The following is a 15720-nucleotide window of genomic DNA, read 5'->3' on the forward strand; positions in this document are numbered from 1 at the left end:
TTTTTTTTCCCCACTGTCTTTTTACACTTTTTTTTTAACCTTATTCATTGACTGCTATTGTGTAGTATGGAGGGTCTGTTTAGAAGAAAACACCTGAGGGCGCAGTCAGATGGCCATATAACTCGGACGAAGATCATAATGCAATGATCGGACTAGCCGTCGGCTCTCCTGACCTGAGCGTGACAGCATGTATTCTTATGCAGCTGTCACGCTTGGGTCAAGAAAGCTGCCGGCCAGTCCGACTGACAGTACAACTCCTTAACCGGACTCAACAGCCTCATAGGCAGTCTTGGACTGGCACATCGGGGAACAGGTGAATCCCCTGGTGGGCCTCCTATATTTGCAATTCTTGGAACGATACACTTAATTTACTATGTCCTGGCAGCATCTCCTCATTCAGTTACCAAACTACCCAGTATATTAATACATAAATTTATGAGAGGGTAATGAAATATTTGCATGTAGCTGAACTGTGGGCCTCCAGAGTCGGTACTATTGGTGGGTCCTTGGCACCCCAATCCCACACTGCTCATAGGAAGAAATGAGCTTGTTGAGTTAGGGTCAGTAGAGACGTGACCAATGCAGACATCAGTCTGTGATGTCTCCAACTGGTTCCTCATGCACTTGGGTGTACACCGTATGCTGACCCCCAGTGCTGTCCCTGCCCAACCTCCTAAGGTGAGCAGCTCTGTGGTGGGTTTCCACTAGCCTAAGGTTACAAACCCATCTTGCAGTTATTGTGCCAGGAGGCATCATGTTCTATCCCTTTTCCTTGTCAGCCCATAGGCAGATATGAGACTGTAGTGTTTGGAGCAGGAGAAACTCAGCCGATGCAGCCATCACGATCTGTACCTCGCCCATGTTTCACAAACCCCTGAATTTGGCCTAAAACAAACATTAAATGTAGCATGCGACATGTCCTTCAGTTTTTGAACAATTTGGAACATGTTCAAGTGCATTTTTCTAATTAACCCCTTCTTGCTGGTGACATAGTAAGCAGGAGTCAGCTGGAGATGACTGTAAGAGACGGATGACTGTCAGCAGAAGTCGTTATCGAGCTTTCCCAGCTTGCTCAGGTGAGCACATTACCTGGCTTTATTACATATTTTATTAATGTCTCACCCTACGGTCTGGTGCGCTCTGTTTCCCCACTGGGTTTATCTAGTAAGAAACAGATGACGTCCCATTGCAATGGTCAAGGTCGGATATAACACACATTTTGTAAGGTTTGCTGCATTCTTATAAGCAGTCATGCTTTGTAATCAATGCACAGTGACAAAAATATCCCGCAGAGCAGGAGATCCTTGCAGCCGTCATGTGGCTGACCTCTGCACTTCTCCATTCAGCTTGTTGTCACCGGTAGCGGAGTTGGATTCCTACCTCATATGGCACACTGGAATATGTCCAGCAGAGGTCCAGGGCAGTGATGTAAGGGGGGAGAGGCCTTAGTCTTGGTGCTTTGCCTGCCTTTATACAGTCAGTGTAATCCATTAACGTAGGACCAAGAGAAATCCTTATTTAAATTGCCCAGGTAGGTGGAAAAAAAATAATAAAAAAATAACACAGTACTTTGCCTTCGTCAGGGCAGAGAGAACAGCACCTGCGCAGGAGTGCGATGCCGAGGACACTGTGTAGGTGACGTAGAACATGTCCATCGACACGAAGCAAGATAAGAGGAGGCCCCAGACCAAGAGCACTGGCGCCCATCGGACCGGACTGCCCCATAGGTGAGTATAGTAAAAGCTCTTTTTTGTGTTATGCGGAGCACATGGCGACTTATATGCAACATTCTAGAATGGCATCACATAGGGTATACAGGTGCTGCCCTACTTTATATGGGAAAACCTGGTGACATTAGTAGAAAACCTCTTTAAGGGTGATATCTGGGATTTTACAAAAAGCAAAAAATGTGTCTAACCATTTACAGGTAGATAGTTGCTACCTACCTGCCTGTTGTGCCTGGCGCCATTCTTCTCCGGTACAGAGCGCTCACTGACCGCTCCTGCCAGGGATTCAGAAGCCTCTGTTAACTTCACGTGTACAGTACGGAGGCTTCTTTTCCGGTCCGCTCTGTAGATGGGGTGGGACTTTTGAGGTCATTCTGATTGATAGCTGGATCCTGCTTCCTAACTGGCTGTCGATCAGAATTACCTTGGAAGTCCCGCCCCGTCGCGTCAGTACAGCTGAATCCCCGGTAGGAGCGGTCTGTGACCTCTCTGTGCCGGGGAAGAACGGCGCCGGGCACAACAGGCAGGTAAGCTGGAATTACCTGCCTGGTAGTGCTTAGATACATTTTTGTAACGTCCTGGACACCCCCTTTAAGGTTCCCTAGATTTTTATTTTCTGAATCCTCATTGGGTAAAAGGGTATTTTCATGGTAGACGATTATCCCCAGAAAATGCCATCGATGCCCATTACATGCAGGGTGCACCTATGTCAAGAATCGGGCCCGTTAAGTTCCACATGATGGCCGTCTCCATTCACTTCCACTAGAGATCCAAACTGAGCTGAAAGAAAAATAATGACTGTGGCCAATAATAAGTTGTTTGTCGCAGGTATATACTTTAATAATAATAAAATTGGATCTGCTGAGTTTTCATGAGACAGGTAATGCATCAGCTCTGACCATGTAAGTTGTAGTTATTTGTGTTCATCATTTTCGGTGAAATCATTAGATATGAATCCACCCTCGGAAGCCATGTTGCTTTCCGGTCGCCCTGCACTATACCGGGATGCAGTTGGCCTCATTACTGTACAGTTTGCAGCCAGACGAAGAATTCTATTTATAATATTGGAAGACAGGCAGGGGAGTATGGAGAACTCCCACAGACACACCCGACCCCGGCTATTTTTATATATACCTCTTCACAAGCGGGCTGGGAAAAAAGGCAGGGAGGAGAAGGAAAGCGTGAGTTCCTACCCATGTAAAGACTGCATGCAAGGGCTCGTTCATATGACCAACGGACCAATGTTATTCAAGGGAGCAGTGCAGAGGAAAGATTTTTTTTTTTCCCTCTGACCAAATCTGCATGTGAATAAAATCCCAGCATGAACTATTTATTTTTTTCATAAATCAGATCAGGCTCACCCATTGAAGTCTATGGGTGCTCGAAGAAAAATCAGCTGAGTCGCAGTACAGCAACAGTTTATTACGGATACAGTGCACGTCCGTAACATATGGGAACCCGCCATTAGATTTGTGCTGCTAACACCACAGGCAACATGGATCGGAGGATCAGACACAGGCTACATTGTTGCAGCCGTGTATGTTTTACGCTGGAGAAACCCATTACAGAGAAGATTTACTTTGAAAAGGCAGCCGATTCATCAAGACCAGCAATTTTCTTGATGGCCTTGTTGATGGGTCGCGGTGGAGTCAGACGCTCCTTATTCATGAACAGGCACTCTTCATGAATTCGGAGCGTTTGATCAGTGGCATGTGTGTACTCCAGTCACTAACCGGAATAAGATTTCTACCATAGCTGGTTATGAATTAGATTGCAGTGACGTCACACTGGGGCTGGGAAAAACGGGCATGAAAATACCAAAAGTCGCAACAATTACGCCAAAGTATTGTGACTTTTCAAAGCAATTTACAGCAGGATTCTGGCAAAATTGCTTGTATGAACCGGGGCCAAATGTCTCGGCAGCCTTGTTGTGTAGAACGTGAAGAATATGTATGAGACTACTGTGTCTGTTCTTTATGATTGGCGGCTTTTAGCTCCATTTGGGCATTGTGAAGAGCAGGTTTGTGCCGTGTGTGAGGTCACGCCGCTTCCACAGCCGCTTCTCATGATGTCACGTGTGTGACCGTATACGGCCAACGTAGGAGCGATCCTAAACATTAGCGGGATCACAGCTCGGAGCCGCCAGCACTGGAAGGGACAGATTATCCTGGCGACAGGCCAGAAGGCATTGGCTAGATGCTGCCTGCGACGTGCACAGATTTAACCCTTCTAGGACTGCCTGGCATTTGACTGCAGATTATAAACATGTCTCTGAGATTCTCAATGTGCAAAGCAGGAAAGTAATGTAAAAGTATATGCTGATGATTAGTATATTATTAGTAATATCTGCAGAAAAAGTATGCTTTATTATTAGTATCTATAGTTTTGATTTTACATGTTCACACATGGACCTTACAAAGGACCAGAGGAGATTCATTATGTGCGGAGGTGATTCCAGCAGATATATAGGAAAGGGTTCTTTACAGACACAAGACATAGTAATGGCAGACACTATGACAAAAGGGCTGGATGATTTCCTCACAAATGGCATTGTGATTTATAAATATACTAGCAATAGAATGTATAACTGGTGGATGAAGGCTGAACTTGATTGGCTTAAGAGGTATTCGCATCTCCAAGATCCTATCCCAATATGTACTAGGTGGAATAATAATAATATTAGCAAATCCCTCCAATTAGAAATGTAGCATAGTTCTTCTGATTTGCTATGTCTCTTTCCTCATGTGCAGGCATTACACGACCTTAGGTATCCATGGTTACGACCACTGATACAGTGCCAGTTAGCTAGTTACTAGTGGTCGTAACCATGGATACCTAAGGTCCTGCAATGCTTGCACATGAGGAAAGAGACATAGCAAATCAGAAAAACTGTACTCTATTTTTAATTGCAGGGATTTGCTAATATTATAATTATTACACCTGCTACATAATGATGATGGTGCTTTAAAGGGAATCAGCAGGATTTCTCCCCCAAAACTATTTATATGCGCATGTAACTCTTTCAAAGACCAGCAATACCTTTACATGGCCGCTCCTCCTCCATGAAAGCTGTGCTTGAATTGATATACACATGAGGCGGAAATGCTATTTGTAGTTCTGAAGCCTCTGTCACTCCAGCTCTATTCCCTATCCAGAGCCGCCTCCTCCTGCCTGGCTGACAGCCTCTATGCTGTGTGACTTCAGGCAAAGTGACTGTCAGTCAAGCAGGAGGCGGTGGTACTGGGCGGGGAGTAGAGCTGGAGTGACAGAGGCTTCAGAACTAATATAGTAATTTGCATAACAATTCACACAGTGATTTCTCCGGGCAGGCCCTGTAAAGGTATTGCGGGGCTTGTTTTTGAAAGAGCATCAGGCTCATATAAATAGTAAGGTGAGTGAAATCCTGCTTATAGATTCCCTTTAAATGTATTAATATAATGAAAAAACTTAGCAAATTCTCTTAATTACTAATTTAACCATTTGTATCTACAGCCTCTATGCGGACTTATGTATCTCCATGGTTACAGACTGTAAACAAACCCTGTCTAGTGTGATGCTACTATCCATACTCCATTCCATCTGTTTTCTACTTCTTACCAACCTACTAAATGTGAGTAAAAACATGTCGATAATCTACCTTGTAGCAATGTGTAATTCCCTTCACCCAGAGCAGAAGGGAAAAAAACATAAACATTAGTATCTTAATAGTTATAGCAGAAAGTGTGGCGCATATGGTGCGAAGTGTCCGCCAGTCTGATCTGTGCGCAGTGGCTCTCTAGCACCCTCTGGTGACTGTTCAGTATCTGTGCACCGGTGTGTGAGTAGCATTGTATCTGAATGGCTGGTATCACAGCTAAGGTTATACTTCACCGGCACCATAATGTGCGCAGCATTGTTGTGTGCTTCTTGGCCATCTACTTCACTAGCGCTGCGTTATTATTGACTGATCTAAATGTGTTGTTGTGTTCAAGTAAATCAAAAGAATAAAATATCTATTTTATAAAGAGATTAAATGCTGATCAGTTATGGGGTAAGTACACTGCTCCAAAAATTAAGGGAACACTTGCACCTCACATTAGGTCAAATACATTTCAGGAATAGCAATCTGTCCAGTTATTACTCATTCAGTCAGTGATTTTTCTCATATGCAAAAAATAGTCTGAGTTTCACAAGAGTTTTTGATCAGAATTTGATCAATTCTTGGTCAGTGTCAGTCTTTAGCATCCAAGTTTTCCTCATATGCACGTGCACGCGTCTATCAACCACACGCAGCATTCAGATGACATCCAACTGCTGTCCGATTTTTTTAATTTATTTTTATTTTTTTCACGAATCCAAAGACTTGATCCATGGCTCGGATCAAAATCAGACATGTTTTCGTGTGGTCGACTTGGTGTGCAAGAATACACAGACATGTGAACTGGTACGAGCTCGATCTGAGACCTCAGCTGGTGCGGAGGACCCGGGGGTCTTCCAGATGCAGGCAGTGCCTGGCAGCTCCTGGATACCAGAAGGATTGATCGTATTGATTGTCCCTCGCATTCCCCAGACCGGTCACAATAGAATTCTTTTCTAACATGTCTTACTCCTGGACAATTCATGTAATGCAGCGATGATTTTGTTCCAGGCTCCAAGGTTCCAGATGAAACCGATGTATGTTCCGCCTGCACTTCCAAGCTGGTAATGTATCCGGCTCAGGTGTGAATACGGCGCAGTCACAAGCCTGTTTAGACATCTTGTGTTTCTAACCTTGCGTTCCCTTTTTCCTGGACATAAGAAGCAGTGCACGGTTTACAATCTTTTACTATGAGGCCACGTTCCTCAGTGCAAGCCGATCTCTGTATGACATCAGGGCTGATGCCAGCGCTCAGGACAGGTTTTCATGAGAATCAGGTTACTTCTCCAGTCTGAGGTCAACAGCTGCCGTGCTATAAAGTGTTCGTCAGATGCAAATCAGCTAATTGCTTCTCGCAGCCCCGCATCATAACTATTTCCTTGTGTTTCACTATAGGCCTTTCATAGAATATTCAGTGTTTATTTCTCCCTATACAATATACTCACATCCATTGCCTCTATACTGCGCGCTCCATGTAATGTCTGCTGCCCATGACAAAACTCTGTGCATGAAGTTCTTACAGCGCAAGGCACACACTCTATCCGGACTGCTGTCAGCCTTTGTATGTACCTTCTGTGCATGGTGGATGCAGATTTGGAGCAATTTGTACATGTATTGCTCAGCCAGATTCTGTGCCAAGAAAGGAATCCACTAAGAGGGATATGACGGTATCTCTCACATGGGCCTTACAGGAAAGCTTCTACATCTCCAGTTTTTACAGAGAATTGTATTTACACACCAGTAAGTAACTTATGTAGGGCCGGTTTTAGACAAAGTGGGTCCCCAAATACTAACATATTGCTCCATCACTCAAATATTTCTGTTGTATTTACTGAGTTGCTGAGTTCAGACCATTATATGAGCGTTATTGACAGTATTGAAGTCGTTCGATGCTTGTTTCCCGGCCTCTTTCCACCGGCTGAGGAAGAATGATGGGGACGGAACAATCACCAGCCGATCAATCTGTCCCCATACAGCATCATGTTATCAGCAGCCTATCTGCAGGTTACACCGGGCAATGAGCTGCTGACAGGGGTGTAACTACACTAGGTGCAGGGGAAGCAGTTGCACCCAGACCCTGGAGCCAGACCCCTTTTCTGTATAAAAAGGACCAATGCTATTATATACTAGTGATAATTGGGGGCCCTGTTGCAGCTTTTACATTGGGGCCCAATACTGAGAACCGGCGGCTCAAAGTACTCTATGTGAAAGACTCCCTGAGCTTTAAGTTTCGCCACCGGCCGCTGAGAACAATGATTTTTGTTCTGCCATAAAAAATCGAATCACCCGATAAATGAGCGGCATTTTGCTGGTTGGTTGGGCGATTGCCGACATTTTTACACCTATAATAATAATAATTTTATTTATATAGCGCCAACATATTCCGCACCTATGAACTCTCGTGTGCGCTGGCGGCATTTATAAATGTGGATGCTACATACCGTATGTGACACAGACACTGCATGTTACACACATGTATATGTAATACATTGTCAAAGCATTGACAGTTTAGTTAGCTTTGTCCATAAAGAGCCAATATTAACTGTAGGTACGAAAAGAATAGAATTGCTTGGACAACTGATGGTTTGCCAGGTACAATGTCCATGAGAATCTCTTTTTTTCTAGAGCTATTTTTGATTCTTTTAAAATCAGCATTTTCTCTAAAATTTTTATAAAACAATTTTGTCATGGACTCAATAAATAGTGACAGGAAATGACAGCAGACCACAGTTACATGGCCAGGACATGAGTATACCGCATAGCACACATTTTACTTTTATGGCTAATGTCCGATGTATTGCCGTACAATGACCTATGTCGAAGGAGTGTGTTGGGATATATTTTCAAAATGTGTAAGACGCCAATGTGATGTGAACAGAGCCTTAAACACCCTGGGGGAATTTATAAATCGATAAATGTATGAAGTATGGAGGGTAATTACAGGATATATCTGTGGTCACTATATAAAGGGAAACAGTCCCCAGCTTTTTGCCACCTAATCTGAAAGCATCATAATGAAGGTAACGAGACCCTGATTCCAACAATGTGTCATGTGCTGCTTGCTGTAGTTTTGATACGCTCACCGGTTTATCAGCAGATTTTCATTAGAGGCGTATTAAATCTGTTGCCATATCATTCTCCATATTCATAAGCTCTGTATAACACCGTCCCATCACTGATTGGCATCTTTCTGCCTATGCACAGTGTACACAGAAAGCATCCAATCAATGGTATGGGCAGAGTTATACAGAGCTCAGCTTTCAGAGAACTAGTAGATCTGCAACAGATAAAACTGTGATTTCATCAAAACTGCAGCGAGCAGCCCAGTAAGTGATTCATAGCTGGAATCGGGGTCTCTGCCCCTACATTATGCTACACTCAAATACTGTAGCAAGAACCCGGTGGCAGATTCCCTTTAAATGGTTTGTCCCATTAACAACATTTAAGATAATAGTTTGAGTCCTGGGGTTCTGACTGCTAAGACCACCACCAATACTGAGTATCAGCGGCTCAAAGTACTCTGTGGCTCCATTTACACAGAAATCTTTGTAACCCTCTCCTTGTTTTTGGACCCCATTATGTCGACAGATCATATTTGTTGTTTGTGGGACAACCTCTTTAAATATTATTTTGGCTAGAATTTCCATTTTAATGCCATGTGATAGGTTAAAGATCGGAGGATCATTTAGGTCATTAGCTACTATTAGGAAGGAACAATCTTTAAACTCTCTGAAGTTATAAACTGCTCATCTGGCTGAGGGAAGTGCAGCATCATTAGAAAGACACTTAAAAGAAAATGGGTAAATGTGTAATTAGGTCTTTACAAATAATCTAATACACGTTAACATGGCTCAGAACAGTAGAGAAAGCCTCTGATGGGGACACGTGTCTGCTGCTCACTGTCCGCTATCTGCAATCATTCTCCATTAAATTGCAGAGAGAGAACGGCAGAGAGAGAACGGCAGAGAAACAATTGACCTTTTGATTATAAAACCCCACAAGGCAATGCCTGAATGGGAATGTGGCCGTTGTAACGTATACTTGTGATGCTTAGGCTTCTGTTCTGCAGGCTGTTAACCTCCCGTCTGCATCTCCTACTGGGGAGACTCGTGATTATTTTGGTTTTAATACAATTCTTACCATTCTTCAATCTGCGTACTATAAGGTTAGCTAATTGCATGCATAGTCAAATTAGAATTGTAGTTTTAATTTGAATGTATATATCACACAGATTCTTTACCAGAAAAAAAGGGATGGTCCACTGTATTACATATCCTGAACATATCCTGTATCCGTATTGCTGCTGATAAAAAAAAATAAAAATATGATGCCATAGAGAGGCACATGTTTATTTCGTTTGAGTGTATTGGAACAACACAAAAAAAGAGAAAAAAGGCAAATTGGACATAATTTCACACTAAACCCCCAAAATGGTCCAGGCAAAATTGTTGGCACCCTTAACTTAATATTTGTCTGTACACCCTTTGGAATAAATAACTGCAATCAATCGCTTCCTATAACTATCAACCAGCTTCTTGAAATTCTGAAGTACTCTTCTTTTGCAAACTGCTACAGGACTCTCAAATTTGAGGAGCGCCTTCTCCAAACAGCAGTTTTAAGATGTCTCCCCATGTTTTCAATGGGATTTACATCCGGACTCAATGTTGGCCACTTCAGATCTCTGCAGCACTTTGTTTCCATCCATTTATGGGTGCTTCTTGAAGTATGTTTGGGTCATTGTCCTGCTTGAAGACCCATGATCTAGGACACAAACCAGCTTTCTGACACTGGGCACTACATCGCAACCCAAAATCCGTTGGTAATCTTGAGATTTCATGATGCCTTGGCACACAATAAAGGCACCCAGTGCCAGAAGCAGCAACACATCCAAAAAACATCTTTGATAGAGATGAGCGAGTACACTCGTTGCTCGGGTCTCCCCGAGCATGCTCGGTGGTCTCCGAGTATTTGGATGTGCTCGGAGAATTAGTTTTCGTAGCCTCAGCTGCATGATTTACAGCTGATAGGCTGATTACATGTGAGGAATGCCTGTGTGTTAGGGAATTCCTACATGTATTCAGGCTGTCCAGAAGCCATAAATCATTCAGCTGAGGCAAGGAAAACAATCTCCGAGCATATCCAAATACTTGGAGATCACCCGAACGTGCTCGGGGAGACCCGAGCAACAGTGCTATTCGCTCATCACTAATGTTTGACCCTTCACCATATTTGACTGTAGGTAATGTTCTTTGTAGGCCTCATTCCGTTTTCGGTAAACAGTAATATGATGTGCTTTACCAAAGAGCTCTATCTTGGTCTCATCTGATCACAAGATGCTTTCACAGAAGGATTTTGGCTTACATACATTTTGACAAACTGCAGTCTAGCTGTTTATGTTTCTATATCAGCAGTGGGGTCCTCCTTAGTCTCCTTCCATAGTGTTTCAGTTCATTCAAATGTCGACGGATAGTTCACGCTGACACTGATGCACCCTGAGCCTGCAGGGCAATTTGAATTTCTTTGGAACTTGATTGGGGCTGCTTATCCACCATCCAGTCTATCCTGTGTTGCAACCCTTCATCAATTTCTCTCTGCCGTCCACGTCCAGGGAGCTAAGCTACAGTTCCATGGGTTGTAAACTTCCTGATTATGTTGCGCACAGTGGATAAAGAAACATCAAGATCTCTGGAGACTTGTTACCTTGAGATTGTTGACATTTTTCAACAATTTTGTTTCTCAAGTCCTCAGCCAGTTCTCTTCTCCTCTTTTTGTTCTCCGTGCTTAGTATGGCACACACAGACACACAATGCAAAGATCAACTCCCCTTTTTATCTGGTTTCAGGTGTGATTTTAATACTGCCCACACCTGTTACTTGCCACTGGTGAGTTGGAACAAGCATCACATACTTGAAACAAAGTTGTTTACCCACAATTTTTGGAAAGGTACCAACAATTTTGTCTGGCCCATTTTGGGGGCTTAATGCAAAATTATGTCCAATGTGCCTTTTTTTCCCTCTATGTTTTTTTGTGTTGTTCCAATACACACAAAGGAAATAAACATGTGTATAGCAAAACGGGTGTAATTCCAATAATTTTCTGGGAGAAATAATCCATTTTCTGGAACAATTTCAAAGGTGCCATTACTTTCGACCATGACTGTATGTAATAGCATGAGGATGGGGGTCTGAAGGTTTCGCTGTCATCGTTGGCCAAAAGCCACATCTATCTCCTAGGACCATAGAGTTAGCAGGGAACACCACTCCAAATGTTAATTTGCCCTCGCAAGTGTATATGACATTCTGTCAGATGTGACAGCACCGTTGTACCCCACCCTCAGACTCCTTATATTAGTATTAGAGCTCTATCTGCTAATATGATGTCCACTTGTGTCAGTCTGACATGATCAGGACAGGATTTTATGTCCTGCTCCCTGCAGTATTATAGCTCTATTTTGTATGGAATCTTTATAGGGCTGCCATAGAAATGCATGAATCTTCTGTATGCATCCAATAAAAAAAAAAGGTGGAATTCTCCATTGGACATTATATTATCAGAGATATTGTCCACTAGAAGGAATTGCCCCCAACACACAGAGTTTGATAGGGGCTACCTTGCACTGCTGTTAAAGCTCTGTTCGCAGGGTTATTAAAGGGAATCTGTCAGCAGAATTTTCTCTCTCCCCTCCAAGCTACTTATATGTAAGTCCAACAATACCTTAATATGGCCAGTTTGTTCCTCCATTATTATGAAATAAGTGTTTGAATTGATTTTCAAGTCAGGCTGAAGAGCTACTATAGGTCTGAAGCCTCTGTCACTCCAGCTCTATTCCTTTCCTGGTGCTGCCTCATCCTGCTTGGATGATGGCGTTTTTTTGCCTGTAGTCGCACCGCATAGTGGCTTGAAGAAAAAGGAATTAGTGGACGGTTTCCATGCCGTTGACAATTTTAAGACGTATATCCCGGTAAAAGTTTAAAAGTTGGTGGTTTATTCGACGTGTTTCGAAGTCCAGAAAAAAAAAATCAATTTTTTTGGGGGATATACGTCTCAATGCTTTCATCAGCGCAGAAACCGTCCACTAATTCCTTTTTGTTTAATGGTCACTTGCTGACCCGTGGATCTGCTGCAGCTGGCATCTAACATTATGTGCCTTCTTATTGGATTTATCAGGTTAGTTAATCTGAGCAAACACTTATTGTGTCTCTCGGATAAGACCCTATTCTTCCGCTGATTTCTCATACAGCTCCTTTGACAGCATAGAGGCTGTCAGTCAAGCAAGATGAGTTGGTGCTGGGGTGGGGAATAGAGCTGGAGTGACAGAGGTTCCAGATCTACAATAGTGCTTAAGTCTAATTCGCACAAAAAAATCAAACGTTGATTTCTCAGTAACTGAGGAATGGACTGTCCATGTAAAGGTACTGCTGGACTTGTCTTGGATAGAGCTACATTAACATATAAATACCTTGGGTGAATGTGAAATCCTGCTGACCGATTCCGTTTAAGGACCCTGTTTTGTTTGTATTTCTTGCACGCAGGATCCATGTGGAGAATGCTGGTGAACCTCATATTCAATTCATATCTGGATGTAAATGTGATCTCTGAGTGCGAGAACTACTAAGTCACTTGTGCTATCAAGACTGTTTTGGATTTGGTCAATAACTAATTAAGTCACTGTTGACTGTGACTGTATGCCACAATGTTTCATAAGCATTCCTCCATACACATACGGGGTTACAATCCATGTCTTATTGCTTTACAAACAATATTGCTATGTCTTTCTATTGAGGAATCACACCCTATGGGTTTTCAGAGGGCCTGCACTACAGCATCATAAACGTGGCCTACATTCAAAGGGCTTGTAAAGGACTTGGACATGGATGGTCTATCTTTAGGATGGGTCATCAGAATCTGATCAGTGGGGGGTGCGACACCCAGCACCCCCTGATGAGCCATATTTTTCTGTGTCGAACGTGCTCAGTTGTGAAACAGAACTTCACAGCTCCATCATCTACGTAGTGGCTGTGGCCACGTACAGCACATCCGCCCCATATTATTTTAATAGTAGGCGGATGTGCAGTACCCAGTCCTGGCCATTATTCAGCTGAACACACTCGGCCAGCGCCGACATCGGGGAACAGCTGAATGGCAGGGTTGCAACAAGTCTTCGGGAGATTTTGAGCGATCAGTGAGGGTCTCGGCTCCTGCCATAATCTACCTTTTTCAATTTTTAAACCTGGTGACACAAATAATCTGATTCAAAGTAAAAACAAAACAGATTCCACACAAGTAAAACAAATGAAATACGGTAATAACAACTCAATTGCAAATGAGTAGATGTAAATACATGTGTGAATGTACACTAAGGCTCTCCTAACTGCTGAGAACACATCTAACTCATGGACTTGGGTTCTTGGACTTAAGGATGCAAACATCATCCTCACCAAATTTTGGGACATTTGATTAAAGGGAGTCTGTCACCCCCAAAACTCAAATTGATCTACTTAGACATTCATGTAGAGGACTTAATAACTATAAAAATTAGGCTTGTATATATTAGTTTTTTTTTTTTTTTAAACCAGTTTTATTTGATTGTAAATGAGGGGGTACTGGTACACCCTTTGGCACAACCAAGGGCTCCATGCATCATTCTGTCCCCTCAATTACTATCCTTCATACTTCACTTTACAATGATTGTCATCGCACACTTTGGAGCGCTGCTCGATCTAGCCCTGCACACTAACACTGAAGGGTCCAAAATCACAGTGTCACTGCATGCAGGTGCGTTCTCATTCCTCATCTGTATGTAGCTCCCACCAGCATAGAGGTTCACAAACAAGTGGGTAAGCGATGCTGAGAGGAGAGGGAAGTGCGAATGTGCACACTGACACTGTGTGTGCAAGCTCTTGGCTCCTGCAGTGTCAGTGTGTGAGCACTCCAATCTCCCTCTCCTGTGTGTGTGGCCTCTTACTGCACACAGAATCAGCATTTGGGTGGCTGACGCTAACAGGAGAGGGAGATGAGAGCACGTGCCCACGCTGACGGGGGGAAAGATGAAAATGCACCTACACACACTAACAATGTGTATGCTCAAGGCTCCTGCAGTGTCAGTGCATGCAAGGCTGAGGACTTAGATCAGGAAGCACACAAAACCGAGTGCTGTCAGTCGCCAGAAGTGTAGATGTGGAGGATGGTAGTCGAGGGGATTAGAATGGTGCATTGATTCCTTGACCACTCCAGTTCCCTCATTTACATATTTAATAAAATTGTTTTTCTATAAAGCTAAATTAGTAAAATGTACAATAAATCTGTGATTATATAGGGGCTTAAGTCCCTATATGAATGTCTAAAAAGTTAAATTTGCGTTTTTGGATTGACAGACCCCCTTTAAACTTAGTTTGCATTTTTATACAAAATTAACTTGCCAGGACTCTGCCACAGAACATTAAAGGGCACCTGTCACCCCGTTTTTTCCGTATGAGATAAAAATACTGTTAAATAGGGCCTGAGCTGTGCATTACAACAGTGTATTTTGTGGACCCCGATTCCCCACCTATGCTGCCAAAATACGTTACCAAAGTAGCCGTTTTCGCCTGTCAATCAGGCTGGTCTGGTCAAAAGGGCGTGGTGTCTTCCCCCAGATCTTGCTTAGTTTTCCGTTGGTGGCGTAGTGGTTTGCGCATGCCCAAGGTCCCGAATCCACTGCACAGGGGAGGGAAAAGACCGCGATGTGCGTTATTTCCCTGTTGATCGGTGGGGGCGGCCATCTTCCTTTGGCCGCGCATGCGCAGATGGAGCGCTCTGCTGCCCGCGGCTTCAGGAAAATGGCCGCGGGATGCCGCGCGTGCGCAGATGGAGATCGCGGTGGCCATTTTCCTGAAGCAGAATTCGCATCTCGGCTTCAGGAAAATGGCCGCCGCGATCTCCATCTGCGCACGCGCGGCATCCCGCGGCCATTTTCCTGAAGCCGCGGCCAGCAGAGCGCCGCTTCTGCGCACGCGCGGCCAAAGGAAGATGGCCGCCCCCACCGATCACCAATGAAATAGCACACATCGCGCTGTTTTCACTCCCCTGTGCAGTGGATTCGGGACCTTGGGCATGCGCAAACCACTACGCCACCAACGGAAAACTAAGCAAGATCTGGGGGAAGACACCACGCCCTTTTGACCAGACCAGCCTGATTGACAGGCGAAAACGACTACTTTGGTAACGTATTTTGGCAGCATAGGTGGGGAATCGGGGTCCACAAAATACACTGTTGTAATGCACAGCTCAGGCCCTATTTAACGGTATTTTTATCTCATACGGAAAAAACAGGGTGACAGGTTCCCTTTAATTTTTACAAGGCATTTTGACTTTTATGTCGTTCTTTTGTTAATCTTT

General features: G+C 43.7%; 2 protein-coding genes across 26 annotated transcripts in view; one reads left to right on the top strand and one right to left on the bottom strand.

The window, feature by feature from the left end:
- LRRFIP1 (LRR binding FLII interacting protein 1) overlaps window positions 1–15720 on the bottom strand; it is a 127806-nt gene that overhangs the window by 84903 nt on the left and 27183 nt on the right. The window lies entirely within an intron of this gene.
- RAB17 (RAB17, member RAS oncogene family) overlaps window positions 1–15720 on the top strand; it is an 89623-nt gene that overhangs the window by 3402 nt on the left and 70501 nt on the right. The window contains exons 1-3 of one of the 4 annotated variants that reach the window (XM_077272335.1): window positions 1019–1076; window positions 1584–1727; window positions 5220–5337. In XM_077272335.1, the coding sequence (XP_077128450.1) occupies window positions 1648–1727; window positions 5220–5337 (198 nt within the window). In that variant the 5' untranslated portion in view covers window positions 1019–1076; window positions 1584–1647. Of the gene's footprint in view, window positions 1–1018; window positions 1077–1583; window positions 1728–5219; window positions 5338–15720 lie in introns of those variants that run through there. The other 3 variants (XM_077272334.1, XM_077272337.1, XM_077272339.1) reach the window with 3 other exon arrangements.

The sequence above is a fragment of the Ranitomeya variabilis genome, chromosome 7, assembly GCF_051348905.1.
Source record: "Ranitomeya variabilis isolate aRanVar5 chromosome 7, aRanVar5.hap1, whole genome shotgun sequence".
In the NCBI taxonomy this organism is placed as follows: Eukaryota; Metazoa; Chordata; class Amphibia; order Anura; family Dendrobatidae; genus Ranitomeya; species Ranitomeya variabilis.